Source organism: Vicugna pacos, chromosome 17 (assembly GCF_048564905.1).
Source record: "Vicugna pacos chromosome 17, VicPac4, whole genome shotgun sequence".
Taxonomy (NCBI): Eukaryota; Metazoa; Chordata; class Mammalia; order Artiodactyla; family Camelidae; genus Vicugna; species Vicugna pacos.
The window spans coordinates 21,116,535-21,130,881 of NC_133003.1; the positions used below are offsets into that span (position 1 = coordinate 21,116,535).

The 14,347-nt window shown below is 51.7% G+C and overlaps 1 protein-coding gene across 2 annotated transcripts in view; it reads right to left on the reverse strand.

Annotated features, from left to right (window-relative positions):
- Nucleotides 1-4,753: 4,753 nt before the first annotated feature.
- Nucleotides 4,754-14,347, reverse strand: part of PFKFB4 (6-phosphofructo-2-kinase/fructose-2,6-biphosphatase 4) — a 33,573-nt gene continuing 23,979 nt past the window's right edge. For both annotated transcript variants that reach the window (XM_006196269.4, XM_031686588.2), the window contains exons 10-14: nt 11,127-11,231; nt 9,570-9,699; nt 9,418-9,480; nt 8,491-8,555; nt 4,754-6,670 (exon numbers count right to left, since the gene is read on the reverse strand). In XM_006196269.4, the coding sequence (XP_006196331.1) occupies nt 6,611-6,670; nt 8,491-8,555; nt 9,418-9,480; nt 9,570-9,699; nt 11,127-11,231 (423 nt within the window). In that variant the 3' untranslated portion in view covers nt 4,754-6,610. The remainder of the gene's footprint in view (nt 6,671-8,490; nt 8,556-9,417; nt 9,481-9,569; nt 9,700-11,126; nt 11,232-14,347) is intronic.

Below are 14,347 nucleotides of genomic sequence, written 5' to 3' on the forward strand. Positions count from 1 at the left end.
CCAGACTTGGTTTCTTTTCATAACTCAGTACCTGCCCCCAGCCAAGCTCCTAATGAGGCAGGAGGGACGGGGCAAGGCACAGCCCTTAAAAGAATGACACAGCAATAGAGGATAGAACATAAACTGGTTAACACCCCACTGGTCCAAGATGGCGGAAAATCATCTCCCAGTAGCCCTTGCGGCCCAAGATGGCGGAGGGTTTGACCTCAGCTAGACTTTGAGCTTTATTATACGCTCATTGTAATACATTAGCATAGTAAATAGTAAAACACACTCGTAGGCACCATGACAGTTGTGAGGCTGGCCATAAAAGGGTAAAAAATGGGTGGTGGCCCAATTCCTGGGAATCCTCTCCCCTTCCCCAAAATAGCTGGAATAATCCTCCCACTTGTTAGCATAGGAAGTTACCCAGCTCAGAAACTAACAACCCCGCACCTCACGGGCGCTCTCTCGTCCTCTGAGGCGACTTGCACCCTCTGAAATGTGTACCTCCCTGAATAAACTTGCTTTCACTCTACTGTAGCTCACTCTTGAATTCTTTCCTGCTCTAAGCCAAAGACCCTCACTTGGCAGGGCGCGTCCCTGGGACTCGCCTGAGACCTCAGACCTGGCCATCCTCTTGCCCCCACCCCCGCTTCTAGGGGCTTCTCTTCCGGTCTAGTCCTCCCTGACCTTTTCGGTATTGAGTTCCCTCATGCCCCTTCATCTTCCCATACCTTAAAGATAGCCGCGTAAAACCTTCATGCTCGAGCATGGCGGGGGCTCCAGGGCCCACCTAGAGCTGTGCATGGGCAGGAGGAAGTAGCACTCAGGAACACGCCATGGCTTGGAAATCATAGTCTTGCATCCAATAGGCATGTGCTCATCTGGGGGAAGGGAGGCCCTGTGGACAGGACCTGCAAAGCTGTAAACAGTCACTTCCACAAGTTGCCTAAAGAAATCTGCTTCTCCTGTGCCAGACACGGGGGTTTCAACAAGATTAAGGAGGACCATGTCCATGCAAGGACAGGTTATTTAAGGGCCCAGACCAGCTGGAATAGCTTAGCAAAAGAATGCCAAGCACAGGTGAGGGGCCTGAGGCGCTTGGCCCCGCCCCCTCAGACAATCTTTATCAGGCCCCTCCCCACCCCCTTTTAATTCCTGCAGGTGCCCTCCCCTCCTGCTTGGAGGCAGATCCTACCTTAATTTCTGCGCCTTCCCCATCCAGCCTACCCCAAACGGCTCACACTGTTACCAGAAAACTGAGTTTGCCTCTTGGCCGGCATGTCGAACCAAAAGAGCTAACCAAGTCAAAGATCGGGAGAAGGAAGGCTTTATTATTACTTGCAGCAAATAAGCAGAACACTGGAGATACTTCTGGAAATGTCTCCCCTGAACAGCAAAGTTGGGGAAATTTTAAGCTAAGGGAACATGTATATTCATGGAGGGACTTGAGCAGAGGAAAATTCAACATCGTCATTCCCTCCCGGCACCTGGATGTGGTGGGGCTTAGTCTCTATGGAGCTCAAAGATACATTTTTACCTAAATTGCTTGAGGAGGAGCTATAACACTGCACTATTGTTTCTTTAGGGGGAAAGGTAAATTACATTTACTTATTTTTATTGGAGCTACTGGGGATTTGAACCCAGGACCTCATGCATGCTAAGCATGTATTCTACCACTAAGCTATATCTGCCCTCTGCACTGTTGTTTCTTGATTGCTCCTCCTTGGTTTCTACATTCCCTCACTTTTCTGATTAGCAACTATTTGAATCTGCACTTTGATCCTCAGAGAAGTTCAAGGAGGTTGAAGCCTTTTTTCCTACAAACAAGAAACAAGGGACACAGAAAGGCTCTCATATGCAGGAGGACCCCACAGGGTGCTGCTCAGTTTCAACACCTCGTCCAACACCTCTCCCTGTCCAGGGTCGGTTACACCTCAGGGCCCTCTCTGTCCTCACCCTCTCCCTCTGCATTTCTGCCTCACACTGCCTGCTGGAGTCCTGGACCATCTGTCTGTCAGCTTCCATCCCTCCCACCCACACCTCTACTCTGGCCCTCCCCACTGCTCATATACTCACCACCCACCAGTCCCCAAGCACAGTGGACCCTGACCTGCCCTCCCTACCAGCCCTCTTGGTACATCTATCCATTCTATACCCACCCACTACCATCTTTGCCCTGAGGACTTAAAGACAGGAAGAAAGCAGGGCACAGCCATGCAAGGAATGACACAGCAATTAGCACCAAGATGGCAGAGAATTCAACTCCCAGTAGACCCTGAGGCCCAAGATGGCGGGAGATTTGATTTCCAGTAGACCTTGAACTTCATTATACATTCATTGTAATATATTAGCATGATGAATGACACACGCACAGGCACCATGACAGTTCTGAGGCTGGCCATAAAAGGTCAAAAAGTGAGCCGTGGCCCAATTCTTGGGCATCCCCACCCTTTCCCCACAGTAGTTGGAATAACCCTCCCATTTGTTAGTATATAAAGCAACAGAGCCCATAAAAACTAGCAACAGCGGGACTCACAGCTCTCACTCCCTCACCTACGGAGAAGGTACACACTCTGTCTATGGAATGTATATCTACTTTAACTTTAAACTAAACACCCAACCCCACACCTTATGGCCTTTCTCTTGCCTCCTGAGAAGGCCTGCACTCTTGTCTATGGAGTGTACCTCTCTCTGAATAAATCTTTTTTCACTCAACTATGGCTCACTCTTGAATTCTTTCCTGCATGAAGCCAAGGACCCTCACTTGGCGAGGTGCATCCCAGGGACTCAACTGAGATCTGGGACGTGGCCATCCTCTCTTGCCCCATTTTCCTGTATCACTATAAACAAAGAATGCTGCCCGCCACCTCAGTTCTACAAGAATCAGACCAGCAGCCACAGCAGCCACCCACCGATGATGGGGTGCTGTGAGGGGAGTTCAAGATGGAGAAAAAGAGGAAGCATTCTGTGCTTTGGATGGGGTCCCAGATAGTTAAGATGCGTATCTAAGGAATAATTTCAATGAACTCAGGTCCTTGCATCTTCCCATACATAGAAAAACAAGTGCTAAAACCCTTAACTTGAGATATCTCTTCTTTGTGATTAGCAGTAATCTTTACATGTTTGGCTACATGTTTTGGGGATTTTTTTTTTTACCAGCAAAAAAACTGTATACCCCAGTAGACCTTGAACTTCATTATACATTCATTGTAATATATTAGCATTACCTCTTCAGAGCAATTCCTCAATAAGCCGTCAGGCAAGAACCCTCAGTAAGATCCTGAATAAAGCTTAACACAACTTTTCCGGTGTTTTCTCGGTTGACAAGGCCTAGGGGGTGGAAGGGGCTCCCACAGAGGCTGGCCCCAGGTGCTGCTGCCCAAACCTACCCACAGCTCTGTGAACAGCTCTTTTATCAGCTGCTCTTCAAATACCTAGGATGATAAGAATGACTATTCTCTGCTGGGATCTTTACATATAGCATGTGACGGCCAGACTGGATATGGGAACTCTGCACAGGGTCAAAGCAATACCCAATGATACCCAGAAAGCCCAGGGCTGGAAAGGGTGTGGGCGGCAGGCTGTGGGCAGGGCCCATCAGCCCAGCACTGACCCACGCCGCAGGCACTTTCCTCACAGCCCTTCCCAGAGAGCCCTGTGGCTCTGAGCCAGGGTTTGGCAGGCACCATTTCTGGTCTACCACAAAGTCATTTTTCACTTTTAATAGTTTTTGTTCAAACAAGAATGTGCCCAGCCCCAGAGGATGAATAATGGTCTAAACCAAACATGGCAACACTCCCCTTTACAGGTGATAATTATATTTTATTAATATATAATATATAATCATACTATAATTCAAATGTTGCTGAAACCTATGCCTTTGTAAAAATATTTCATTCTATCTAAATATCCTCTGATCCTACCTGGTGGCCACCATGTCCTAGCAACTCAAAATGCTACAAAATTCTTCAATGTGACCATATATAATCACCCTTTCTTGGTTGTAGTAGAACGTTGGACCTGAAGACAAATTCTGAGAGTGTTATATTTTATTACTCCTGCTATTGCTTTGCTGTTAAAATCTTCAAAACCTTCAAAAAGGGCTGGGAAGCCTTCAAGGTCAGGCATCCACCCCAGGAACTCTGTGCCTGGAGACAGGGTAGGGACCAGTGAGCTGTCCCACAACCTCACCTACCAGGAAGACGGCTGGAGCTGCTGTCACTCTGAGCCTGGGGATGACACCAGGAATTCCTGTCATCCACCATGACACAGCCACCCTCTGCCGTGACACACGGGGAGAGGCACACGTGGGCACCTGGCCATCCTCCACTTCATCATGTCCATGGAAGAACAGCCCTGCAACCACCTTTCCAACAGTCCAGCCCCGGAGCAGAAGGTGTGGAAAGTCCAACAAAATTCTGAGGCACTGGAAAAGGAATACCCTGCCCCTTGTGACCATCTTCCCCAACCCAGAAGTGACAAAGAACACCAGAGAACCAGCCAGCACGCCCCCAACCACAGCCTTGCACGACCCCTCCATCCTTGACTCAGCCCCAGGTTCTCCTCCTCGAGGATGCCAATATTTGGGACCTACATTTTCAAGGACCCTGGATCCTTCCTTACATCTGCCTCTTGCATGGGGGCAAGGGCCCAGCACCCCAGGCCGGCCCAGAGAAAACTGGGGCCCTGTCCATGTGTGCCAGGCCCAGGGCTCACTCCAGGGCAAGACAGTTTCTGCTCCACATCTCTAGGAGCCACAAGACACAACCTTAGATTATTCTTTATTAAAAAAGTTATTTATTGCAAAGAAGGCTGGACAGTGTGTTGTGTGGCTGAGCTCCAACAACACCCATTCCAGGGGGAGCAGGGAAAACATCTGCAACAGGAGCACATCGACCATCACAGCCAAGACCTGGCAGCCAACCAAGCGGGCTGCTGCCCCTGCAGAGAGGGTTCCGGGGTGAGCCCCTGCTGGGACCCCAGACTTCCTTCCGCTCCAACCCAGTCCTTGTCACACATCCTGGCCCAGCAACTCCTGACTGCCCTCTGGACACAGAGAGAGAAGGACTCACTGGTCTTGCCTCAGCCAGCCTGAGGTCCTAGAGAGGTGGTGACATATAGATGTATGTGTCTCTGGCTAAAGGGACTGTTGGCCAACAAGTGAGCGTGTCCAAGTGACCAAAAGTCACAACTCCAGGGGACACGGAAGCAACGGCTGCAGTCCCCATGTCCCAAAGGCAGTGCCTGGTCCTCTGGCCCTGGGGCTGAGGGGCTTGGGGCTCTGCCAGGAGGTAAGTCCAGAAGGAGGATCCCGCCACAGCCCCATCTGGGACACCTCTCCACACGTGTTTGTCCACCGCTGCTACAGACATGAGGCCAAGAGACCAACAGCCCAGGCCAGGGACACAGGATCCTGGGGCCTGGCTTCACCAAGGACCACCTGTGGTCAGCAGGGCATCCAACTACGCATCCAAACACTTTCTCACCCAGCTGTACAACTTGCTGGCCAGTCCATTTTCGCAGCTACAAAAGGGAGCCAGTACCTGCTGCCCAGCCCATCTCTCTGAGCCCGAAAGAACTCATGGGCATGAGAGCTGGCAGGCTGCCCGAGGTCATTTTCATCAGGCTCCTGTGCACATGAATCAAAAGCTGGGACGCGGCTGGAAAACCCTCCTCTGGCTGGGGGCTGCTTGGGTTCCGGCCTTTACCCTGCTCTGTCCCACAGGACAGGCTTTACAGGACCACACAGGCTCTTCTGAATCCTTCACAGCAAACTCGGGTCCCTGCCGCCGGTGCACGCTCCGGTGTGGACACAGGCAGCAGCGGGCGAGGTAGCCTGGTGACACAGTGGGGAGAGGAAGACAGGAGGGCAACCTCTCCCCTGAGCACTTGAGATGGGAACTCACACAACGGCCTCCCCCTGTGCTGTCCCGGGAGTGCAGTCAAGGAGGGCTGCCACCTGCTCCCACAGGTATTCCAGTGTAGGCATATGGGAAGGGGTGACCGCAAACGCTCCGCTCCCTGCGTGTTTCTGTGCGTCCGCACGTGCTGAGTGAGCACAACGCCGTCCTGAGCGCGACCCCAGGGGTCTGGCCAGTGGAGACGGCTGCCCTGCAGGAACCTCTTCGGCTCCTGGCGGGGCGGGATGGGGAGGGCTGACTCCTGCTCCCCGAGGCAGCAGCAGCTCAGGATCCCATGAAGACCTTGCCTCTGGCTCAGAAAGGAACCACCGCAGAGCCTCTGCAGAGGTACCTGGGGCCGCCCAGGCAGCTCAGCCTCGGTGGGTGGAAACATCACAGCAAGTGCTTTCCGTTTCACATTGTTGGGTTTCACACTCACAAAGCCCACCCGGCCGGTGAGAGAGGACCAGGTGCTGGGCAGCCTCTCGCCGGCCTGGGCAGACACAGTCAGGCCGAATGATATTTAGCAGCAGGTTGGGCACCACGTACAGCCCTGTCACTGTCAATAAGGAAACAGGTGGGCTGGGGCGGGGGTTCTGGGTGCCACCAGCCACGTATGGCTTTGAGGGTGTTTCTGTGAGGTGACTGTCACAAAGACCAGAGGGCCTGAAGTGATCTTGTCTGCACAAGTCACCTATCTGGGAGTCAGAGTGGACTTGACACAGTCACTGGTGAGCAGGAACTGTGACAAGGGCTTCCTCCGGAGGCCTCGAGATGTCTACATTCTGCAGAAAAATAAACACAGAACACTCACCCTGCGCCAAGGACAGACATAGCTGCCTGCTTTTCTCATCACTGTGGACTCACTCTCACCAAGAGGAGCCCCAGCCGCAGGACCTAGACCCCAACCTTCCCTAATAGTCAAGGATCAACAGCCTCTTGACATGTGGTGTGTGGACAAACACCAGAACAAAGGCAGGGGGTGGAGGAAGCCCCGGCTCCCACTTGCTCCTTGCAGGCAAGTCAGGTGTTGCCCAGAGCCAGGCCATCCCTGTCTCCTGCCTCAGGTCCGGGTCAGATGGGGAGGAACACCTGGGCTGGGGGATATCCTCACCATGGGGGCAGGGAAGGGGGCCAGCTCCGGGGAGCCCCCTCCTGGCTCTAAGCGTCAGTGGACAGGTGTCAGACACGGCCCCAGCAACCTATGGACATCTCCTGGTCTGCAGCTTGGTCTGTCCTCTCAGAACTGGGGTGCAGGACCCCCTGCAACTCCTGAACCACTCCACCCCCCACCTCAGCGCAGAGGCCCCCACCAAGCAGCAGAGCCCAGTCCTGCCCACAACCTGCTGAGCTCAGGGCAGCTCAGGCATAAGGAAGAAGGGCCGAGACTTCCCTCAGCTCTATGTGACCCCTGATCCTGGTGGCCCAGCGGAGCAGGTCACCAATGACCTGGGTCACAGCCCTGAGCAATATGAATGCCTAGGTCTGCAGGGAGGAAGACATGGCCCCCATGGCCACACCCCCGGGGCTCACAGGACAGGCCACTGGAATTGTAGGGACAGGTGCACTTCTCACTGGGGGCAGGCTTCCTGAAGGCCCCTTTCCCACCACAGCTGGCCTCCAAGGATGGCCCAGGACCTGGAGAACCCACCTTAAAGAGAACCGTCTGGGAGCCTGTGGCCAGCAGAAGTTTGCTTCTCAGAAGCACACACCCAGAGGCGGGCATAGTGTCTGCCAGCCACCCCACAGCCAGGCCGGCTCCTGCCCTGGGGACCAAGGGGCCAGCCCCTGATGCTTGCCAGGTCCCGGGGCCTCTCTCACCATTGGTCCATCAGTGCTGGGGGCCCAACACCTTCTGGGCTTTCCTCAGCATAAAGAGACCTGTTAGGACATCATCCCCTGTGACCTGTGTGTGCCAGACCGGGCCTGGACCAGGCTCTCAGGGCAAACGGGGAAGAGGCCTGCACAATGACCTGGGGAGGGGCAGCAGCCCTGGGAAGGAGTAGGACAGATCCACACACCTCTGCCCACGCGGCCCAAGGCCTGCACCCTCAGCAGGGACCCAAGACCCAGGACGTCCCATCATGGGTGGCAGCAGGCATGACTGAGGCCCCGGGAGCCTTCTCAGTTCATTACCCTGGGAATGGGGCCCAGAAGAGGCAGTCCTGTCCTTGGCCTCAGGGGGAGGGGTGACCAACGTGGTGGAGGGACCCCACAGGGGCACGAAGTGGTTCTGGGCAACACTTTAAGGAGCTTCTATCTTAAACAAGACACTGTGGGAACACAAGATGGAGAACTGTCCTTCTGCAGGAAGGTCTCTGCTCAGCGCAGAGATCCCCTGAGCACCTGCGTGGCCCTTTTCCCAACAAAGCATGACACTGTAAGTTTTAAAGGTGCTCGCATCGTGTAAGGTGCTCATGAGGCCTGGGCTGGTGCAGACATGGACTCGCCTGCCCTCCCCCCATAGGCCTCCAGCCTCTGTCCCAGCCACAGCCTCACCCCGACAGGGGAGCAGCCCTGATAGAGAACTCAAGCTCACTCAGCAGGCACCCCAGCTGGGCCGGGCCCTGGCAGATGCCCGACATGGTGGTAATCCCGCTGCTACCTGAGGTCTGTCCCGGTGCGTGTTCACAGCCGCCACGTTCAGGAATATGGACTCCACTTTACAACCTGCCAGAGAGAAGAGGCAAATCCAGTACCCCTCCTGAAAGGCACTGAGCCTCAGAGGGGAGATGCTTCTCTCAGGAGGAGGCTCGGGGTGCTGTGGGACAGAGCAGGCACCTCAGCCTCACTCCAGTCGTCCCACCTTAGGCAGCTCTGGGGGCCCCAGAGAAAGGACGAGGAAACTTGTCAGGCCTGAGTCTCTGTGTCACTGCCCAGCATGGGCTCAGTGAGGAGCCCAGGCACCAGGCAGGGCCACGCCGAAGACAAGTGGCCTACCTGGAGGCTGAGGAGCCACAAGCCTGGCTCAGCACGGGATGATTCATGCAGTCCGCGGGGCCCCCAAACCACCCTCACTCAACCCTGCCGCACACATGAGGCCAAGTCACCATCATGCCAGGGACTCAGTGCACAGGGGGACCAGGGGATTGACACACACTGGAATGACATCAGCTGCCACTAAGCAATGACAATGACTGAAGAGGTCATTGTCCCGAGAGCACATTCCTGAGAGGGTGCCTCGTCCAGTGACAGGGGAGCTAGGAAGCTGCCTGAGATCTCTGCTGGCAGAGTCCAAGGCAGCCACACATATTTAAGGCCCAGGTCCTGGGAGCTGTGGGACTTTGTGGGGGTTTTGGGAAAACCCATAGAAAAGCCCCTCATGCAGTGAGTGATGATTAAGGAAGGGGGAGGCTTCCTGTGGCCATGGGGATTAAAGCAAAAAAAAATAAAAAGGAGATGGGGAAAGCTCGTAGGGTGGTGGGGGGGAATGAGTTGCTAAAAGAATTTTCAAGGGAGGGGCTTGCAAAATCACAGAACCCCATGGAGAGCCAGAGTCCACAACCAGATCATGTGCGGGAAGCATTCTCACCATAGGCCACAGGGGTCAGCTTCAGGACTGTGTGCAGTGGACACTTGAGGTAGGGCAGCTGTTCTGTGGACACAGACAGGGAGGGCTGGCACCAGGGCTGGCTCTGTCTCCCACACACCCCACCTCCCCAGGGGCGGGGGCAGCGCCCACACCTGCTGCCTTGTCAAGGAAGTAGGCCAGGAGGCAGCGCATCACAGCCTGGTGGCAGATGACCAGCACATTCTCTTGCCTCTCCAGCTCCATGATGACAGGCTCGAGTCGCTGGACCAGGTCCTCATAGGACTGTAAGGACAAGGGGGCACACGTCCCTCAGCCCAGCCCCAGGGTAGGGATGGAGGCATCCTGGGTAGAGGGCTGCCTCCTTGCTCCTGGACTCCTCACCACTCTGGGAGATCACCTCCCCCATCCCAGAGCCAGGTCCTGGTAGGACCAAGAGGGCAGGCCTGGGGCTCACACTGCACCCAAGGGGCCACCTCCAAGCCCACCCACGAGGCCCTTCGCTGAACCCTCAGCTGCTGGAATTCACACCTGGCAACTGATGACTGATGGAAGAGACACTTCTCCCTTCCAGCCCACGGCAGATAGACTGTGCAGAATGAACCTTGGGGGTGGGGGGTAAAATCTCCTCAAACTTTCCAGATTGCAACCTGTCAGAATGTCTGAGGTCCCTAGGAAGGACCCTCACAGATTGCCTGCCCTAGCCCTCCCCTGGGTATGATGAGGGAGCCCTTGGACCAACCCCTGCACCTTTCATCAGGAGACACAGCCCTGGAGGTTTACCCCTCTTTGCACACAGCTAGAGGTCCTTCAAAAAAAAGTTCTCAAGCTCTGAGCTGAGTTAGCCCCAGGCTTTGATTGGGAATAATACCAACTGACTTGTGCTGGCCCCTGATATTTCTGGGGAAATCCTACATTGCTTCTTTTGGTAACTGATTTCCCTACCAATTTCTCCCCCTGTATTCTCAAGTTTGAGCAGCCAGCTGCTTTGTTTCTTTTCACTGTTATCTGGGTCGGTTCTAGATCTGAGCTCCGTCTCACAGTACATGTGGGGAAATGAATGCTACCCAGGACTGTACTGTTCCCAGGACAGCACAGCACAGATGGCTGTGAGCCTGGCATCCAGCAGAGAGCCTCCACATGTGTATGCGTATGTGTGTGCACACACCTGTGTGTCTATGGGGGCTGTTTTTATTTGGCCACTGCCCCAGATCACCTCGTAGAAGTGGGAGATACAGGAATGAAAGGTGACCCTGTTTCTGCCCTGGAGCCTGGGCTGAGGTGGGAGCTAGTTTGAGGGGAGGTGATAAGTGCAGGTGGCTTGTGATGCCCGTGACTAATCTGGGGAAGGTGAATCCCTAGGTCTGGATTCAGGGCTGGGAATGGTGTCAGGAGCTGCTGGGAGAATGGGGTCACCTTGGGATGTCCCCAGGAAGGGGGAAAGTAAAGATGGGAGTGATGGGGAACAGGGATCCAATGGGTCTCGAAGATGGGAGCCCTGTGCAGCACTGCCCATCCACCACCCAAGGAGGGGACAGCAGTCTGGGCCACGGCCAGGAAGTGAGAGAGACAACACACACCCAGGCTGCCGACATGAGGCCACGCCCTCCTGCTACCCACGCAACCTCCCAGAGCCCACGGGGCCCTCAGTCTCAGGCGGTCCTCCCAGGCAGGCAGCAGGTGGCCGGGACGAAGCCCCCAGTCCCACCTACCTCGCCCTTGGGGTACCGGTACCGGTACTTGTCCTGGTCTCGCAGGGCAAATTCCAGTGGATAATGATCCTGAATTTCCTCGTAGGTCATTTCCTCACAGACGCCCTAAGGAGACACCACAGTCTTCACCCCGCCCATTCCAGGCCAGGGGATCAGCCCTGTGTTGGGGGGAGGGCACTTCTTGGGCTGGGGGCAGGGGCACACTCTCAGCCTGAAGCTTGGAACCCAGCTGGGAAGAGCGCCTGCTCTGGGAACGCTAAGCAGGTGCCGCTGCATTTGGAAAAAGCTATCACAACAGTCTTTCCCACCCGCTCATCATCCATCCATCCTGTTTATGCCATAAAAATAAACACAGAAATGTTAATTATGTGTCTTTCCTAATGTGTCTTTTTGTTTTCTGTGCTGCGGAAATATTGCTTCTGAGTATGGGTTACTGTACAAGCTATAAGCAAGATTTCACTGGTGTCATTAAGGACACACACTCGCAGCACAGAGAACCTTATACAAATGCCATTTTTGGGGGGGTGAGGGGAGGTAATTAGGTTTATTTGTTTGTTTATTTTATTGGAGGTACTGGGGATTGAACCCAGGACCTCGTGCATGCTAAGCTCACGCCCTACCACTGAGCTATACCCTCCCTCTTCTACAGACGCCATTTAAAAACAAAACAAAGGAGCCCAGGAAAACGTGTGGACTGACTGGTATCAGTCCTTCAAAGGCTCAAGCCAAGCGCTAGCACACAGGATGTGCCCAGAAAGGAAGCAATAAAACGCCAGTAATAAAAAGCTGCTGGTTTCTGCCTTTGTTCTAGTGTTGTTTTTTTTTCCCTAGACAAAGCCTTGGGGGCAAAGTTGTCTATGAAAAAGGCAAGACAGAGAAGAAAATTTGTACCTGTAAATACCTATATCAAAAAAGAAAAACCTCAGAACAACAATTTAATCCTCCACCTGAAGATACTGGGAACAGAGCAAACTAAATCCCAGGCGAGCAGAAGTAAGGAAATAATACAAATTAGAACAGAAATGAATGAAATAGGAAACAGAAAATAGAGAACAGCAACGAAATCAAAAGCTGCTTCTCTGAAAGGATTAACAGAATTCACAAACCTCTTCCTAGACTGACAGGCAAAAAGGAAGCCCAAATTATTTAAAACCAGGAATGAAAGAGGGGTATCACTATGAAGCTTACAGAAGTAAAAGGGACTACTATGAACAATTACATGCCATCAAATAAGGTAACAGATGAAACAGGAAAATTCCTAGGAAAACACAAACTTCCTGCTGTGAGTTGAATGTGTCCCCCCAAAAAGATACGCTGAAGTCCTAACCCCTGGGACCTGTGAATGTGGCCATTTGGAAATCAGGTCTTTGCAGATGTAATCAGGTAGGTGAGGTCTTCAGAGTAGACCCCAGTTCAATGATTGGTGTCCTTGTAAGAGGGCCATGTGGCAACGGAGACATGGATTGTAGTAATGCACTGTAAGCCAAGGCCTGCTAAGGAATGCTGGCAACCACCAGGAAGTTGGTAAAAACACGGGCATTAAAAGTGATTCTGGTGATGGCTCAGAAGGAAACGAAGGACAGTAGAGAAAGCTTCTCTTGTCTTAGGGAACACATATATCTTCATGAATAGGATGTCACTAGAAGAGGGAAGGTACAGCTCAGTGGTAGAGTGTGTGCCTAGCAAGCATGAGGTCCTGGATTCAATCCCAGTACCTCCATTAAAAAATACATAACCAATGTTCATAGCAGCACTATTTACAATAGCCAAAACATGGAAACAGCCTAAATGTCCATCAACAGGTGACTGGATAAAGAAGATGTGGTATATTTATACAATGGAATACTACTCAGCCATAAAAACTGACAACATAATGCCATTTGCAGCAACATGGATGCTCCTAGAGAATGTCATTCTAAGTGAAGTAAGCCAGAAAGAGAAAGAAAAATACCATACGAGATCGCTCATATGTGGAATCTAAAAAACAAAAACAAAAACAAACAAACAAACAAAAACAAAGCATAAATACAGGACAGAAACAGACTCATGGACAGAGAATACAGACTTGTGGTTACCAGGGGGGTGGAGGGTGGGAAGGGATAGACTGGGATTTCAAAATTGTAGACTAGATAAACAAGATTACACTGTATAGCACAGGGAAATATACACAAAATGTTATGATAAATCACAGAGAAAAAAATGTGACAATGAGTGTGTATATGTCCATGAATGACTGAAAAATTGTGCTGAACACTGGAATTTGACACATTGTAAAATGATTATAAATCAATAAAAAATGTTAAAATAAAACCTAATCACACACCCTCCCAAAAAGTATACAGTGCTACATGTCAGTTGTATCTCAATTAAACTGAAGGAAAAAAATTTAAAAAAAAAAATGATGCTAGAAATATAAAATGTTAAAGGTGCCTCTGGCAAGGCCTCAGAAAGAAATGAAGTGCATGCTATTGGACACTAGAGAAAAGGCAATATTTATCATAAAGCAGGAGAGAACTTGGCTGAATTGTGTTCTAGTCTGGGTCACTATGAGAAAAAAAGATAATGACAAATGCTGACAAGGATGTGGAGTCATCAGAACCCTCATATACTGCTGCTGGGAATGTAAAATGGAGCAGCCACTTTGGAAAACAGCCTGACTGTTTCTCATAAGGTTAAACACAGAGTGCCCATATGACCCAGCAATTCTACTCCTGGGTATCTACCCAGGAGAAACGAAAACATGTATACTGATGTTCATAGCAACATCGTTCTTAAAGCCAAAAACTGGAAACCACTCAAATGCCCATCAACTGATGGATGGATAAATAACATGTGGTATATCCATGTGATAGAATATTATTCAATAATACAGAGGAATGAAATATGGATGCATCCTACCACAGGGATGAACCCTGAAAAAAACAGCTAAACAAAAGAAACCAGTCACAAAAGACCACACAACATCGTATGACTCCATTTATATGAAATGTCCAGAACAGGTCAACGTATAGTGACAGAAAGTAGATTAGTGATCACCTAGGGCTGGGGGAGGGGTTGGAAGGAAACGGGGAGATGGGTACAGGGTTGCTTTTGGAAATTAAATGTTCTAAAATTGATTGTGGCGATGGCTGCATTACTCTGTGAATATACTAAAAAGACTGAATTATACAGCTTAGGTGAACCGTATGGTCAGTGAATTATATCTCGATAAAGCTGTTATT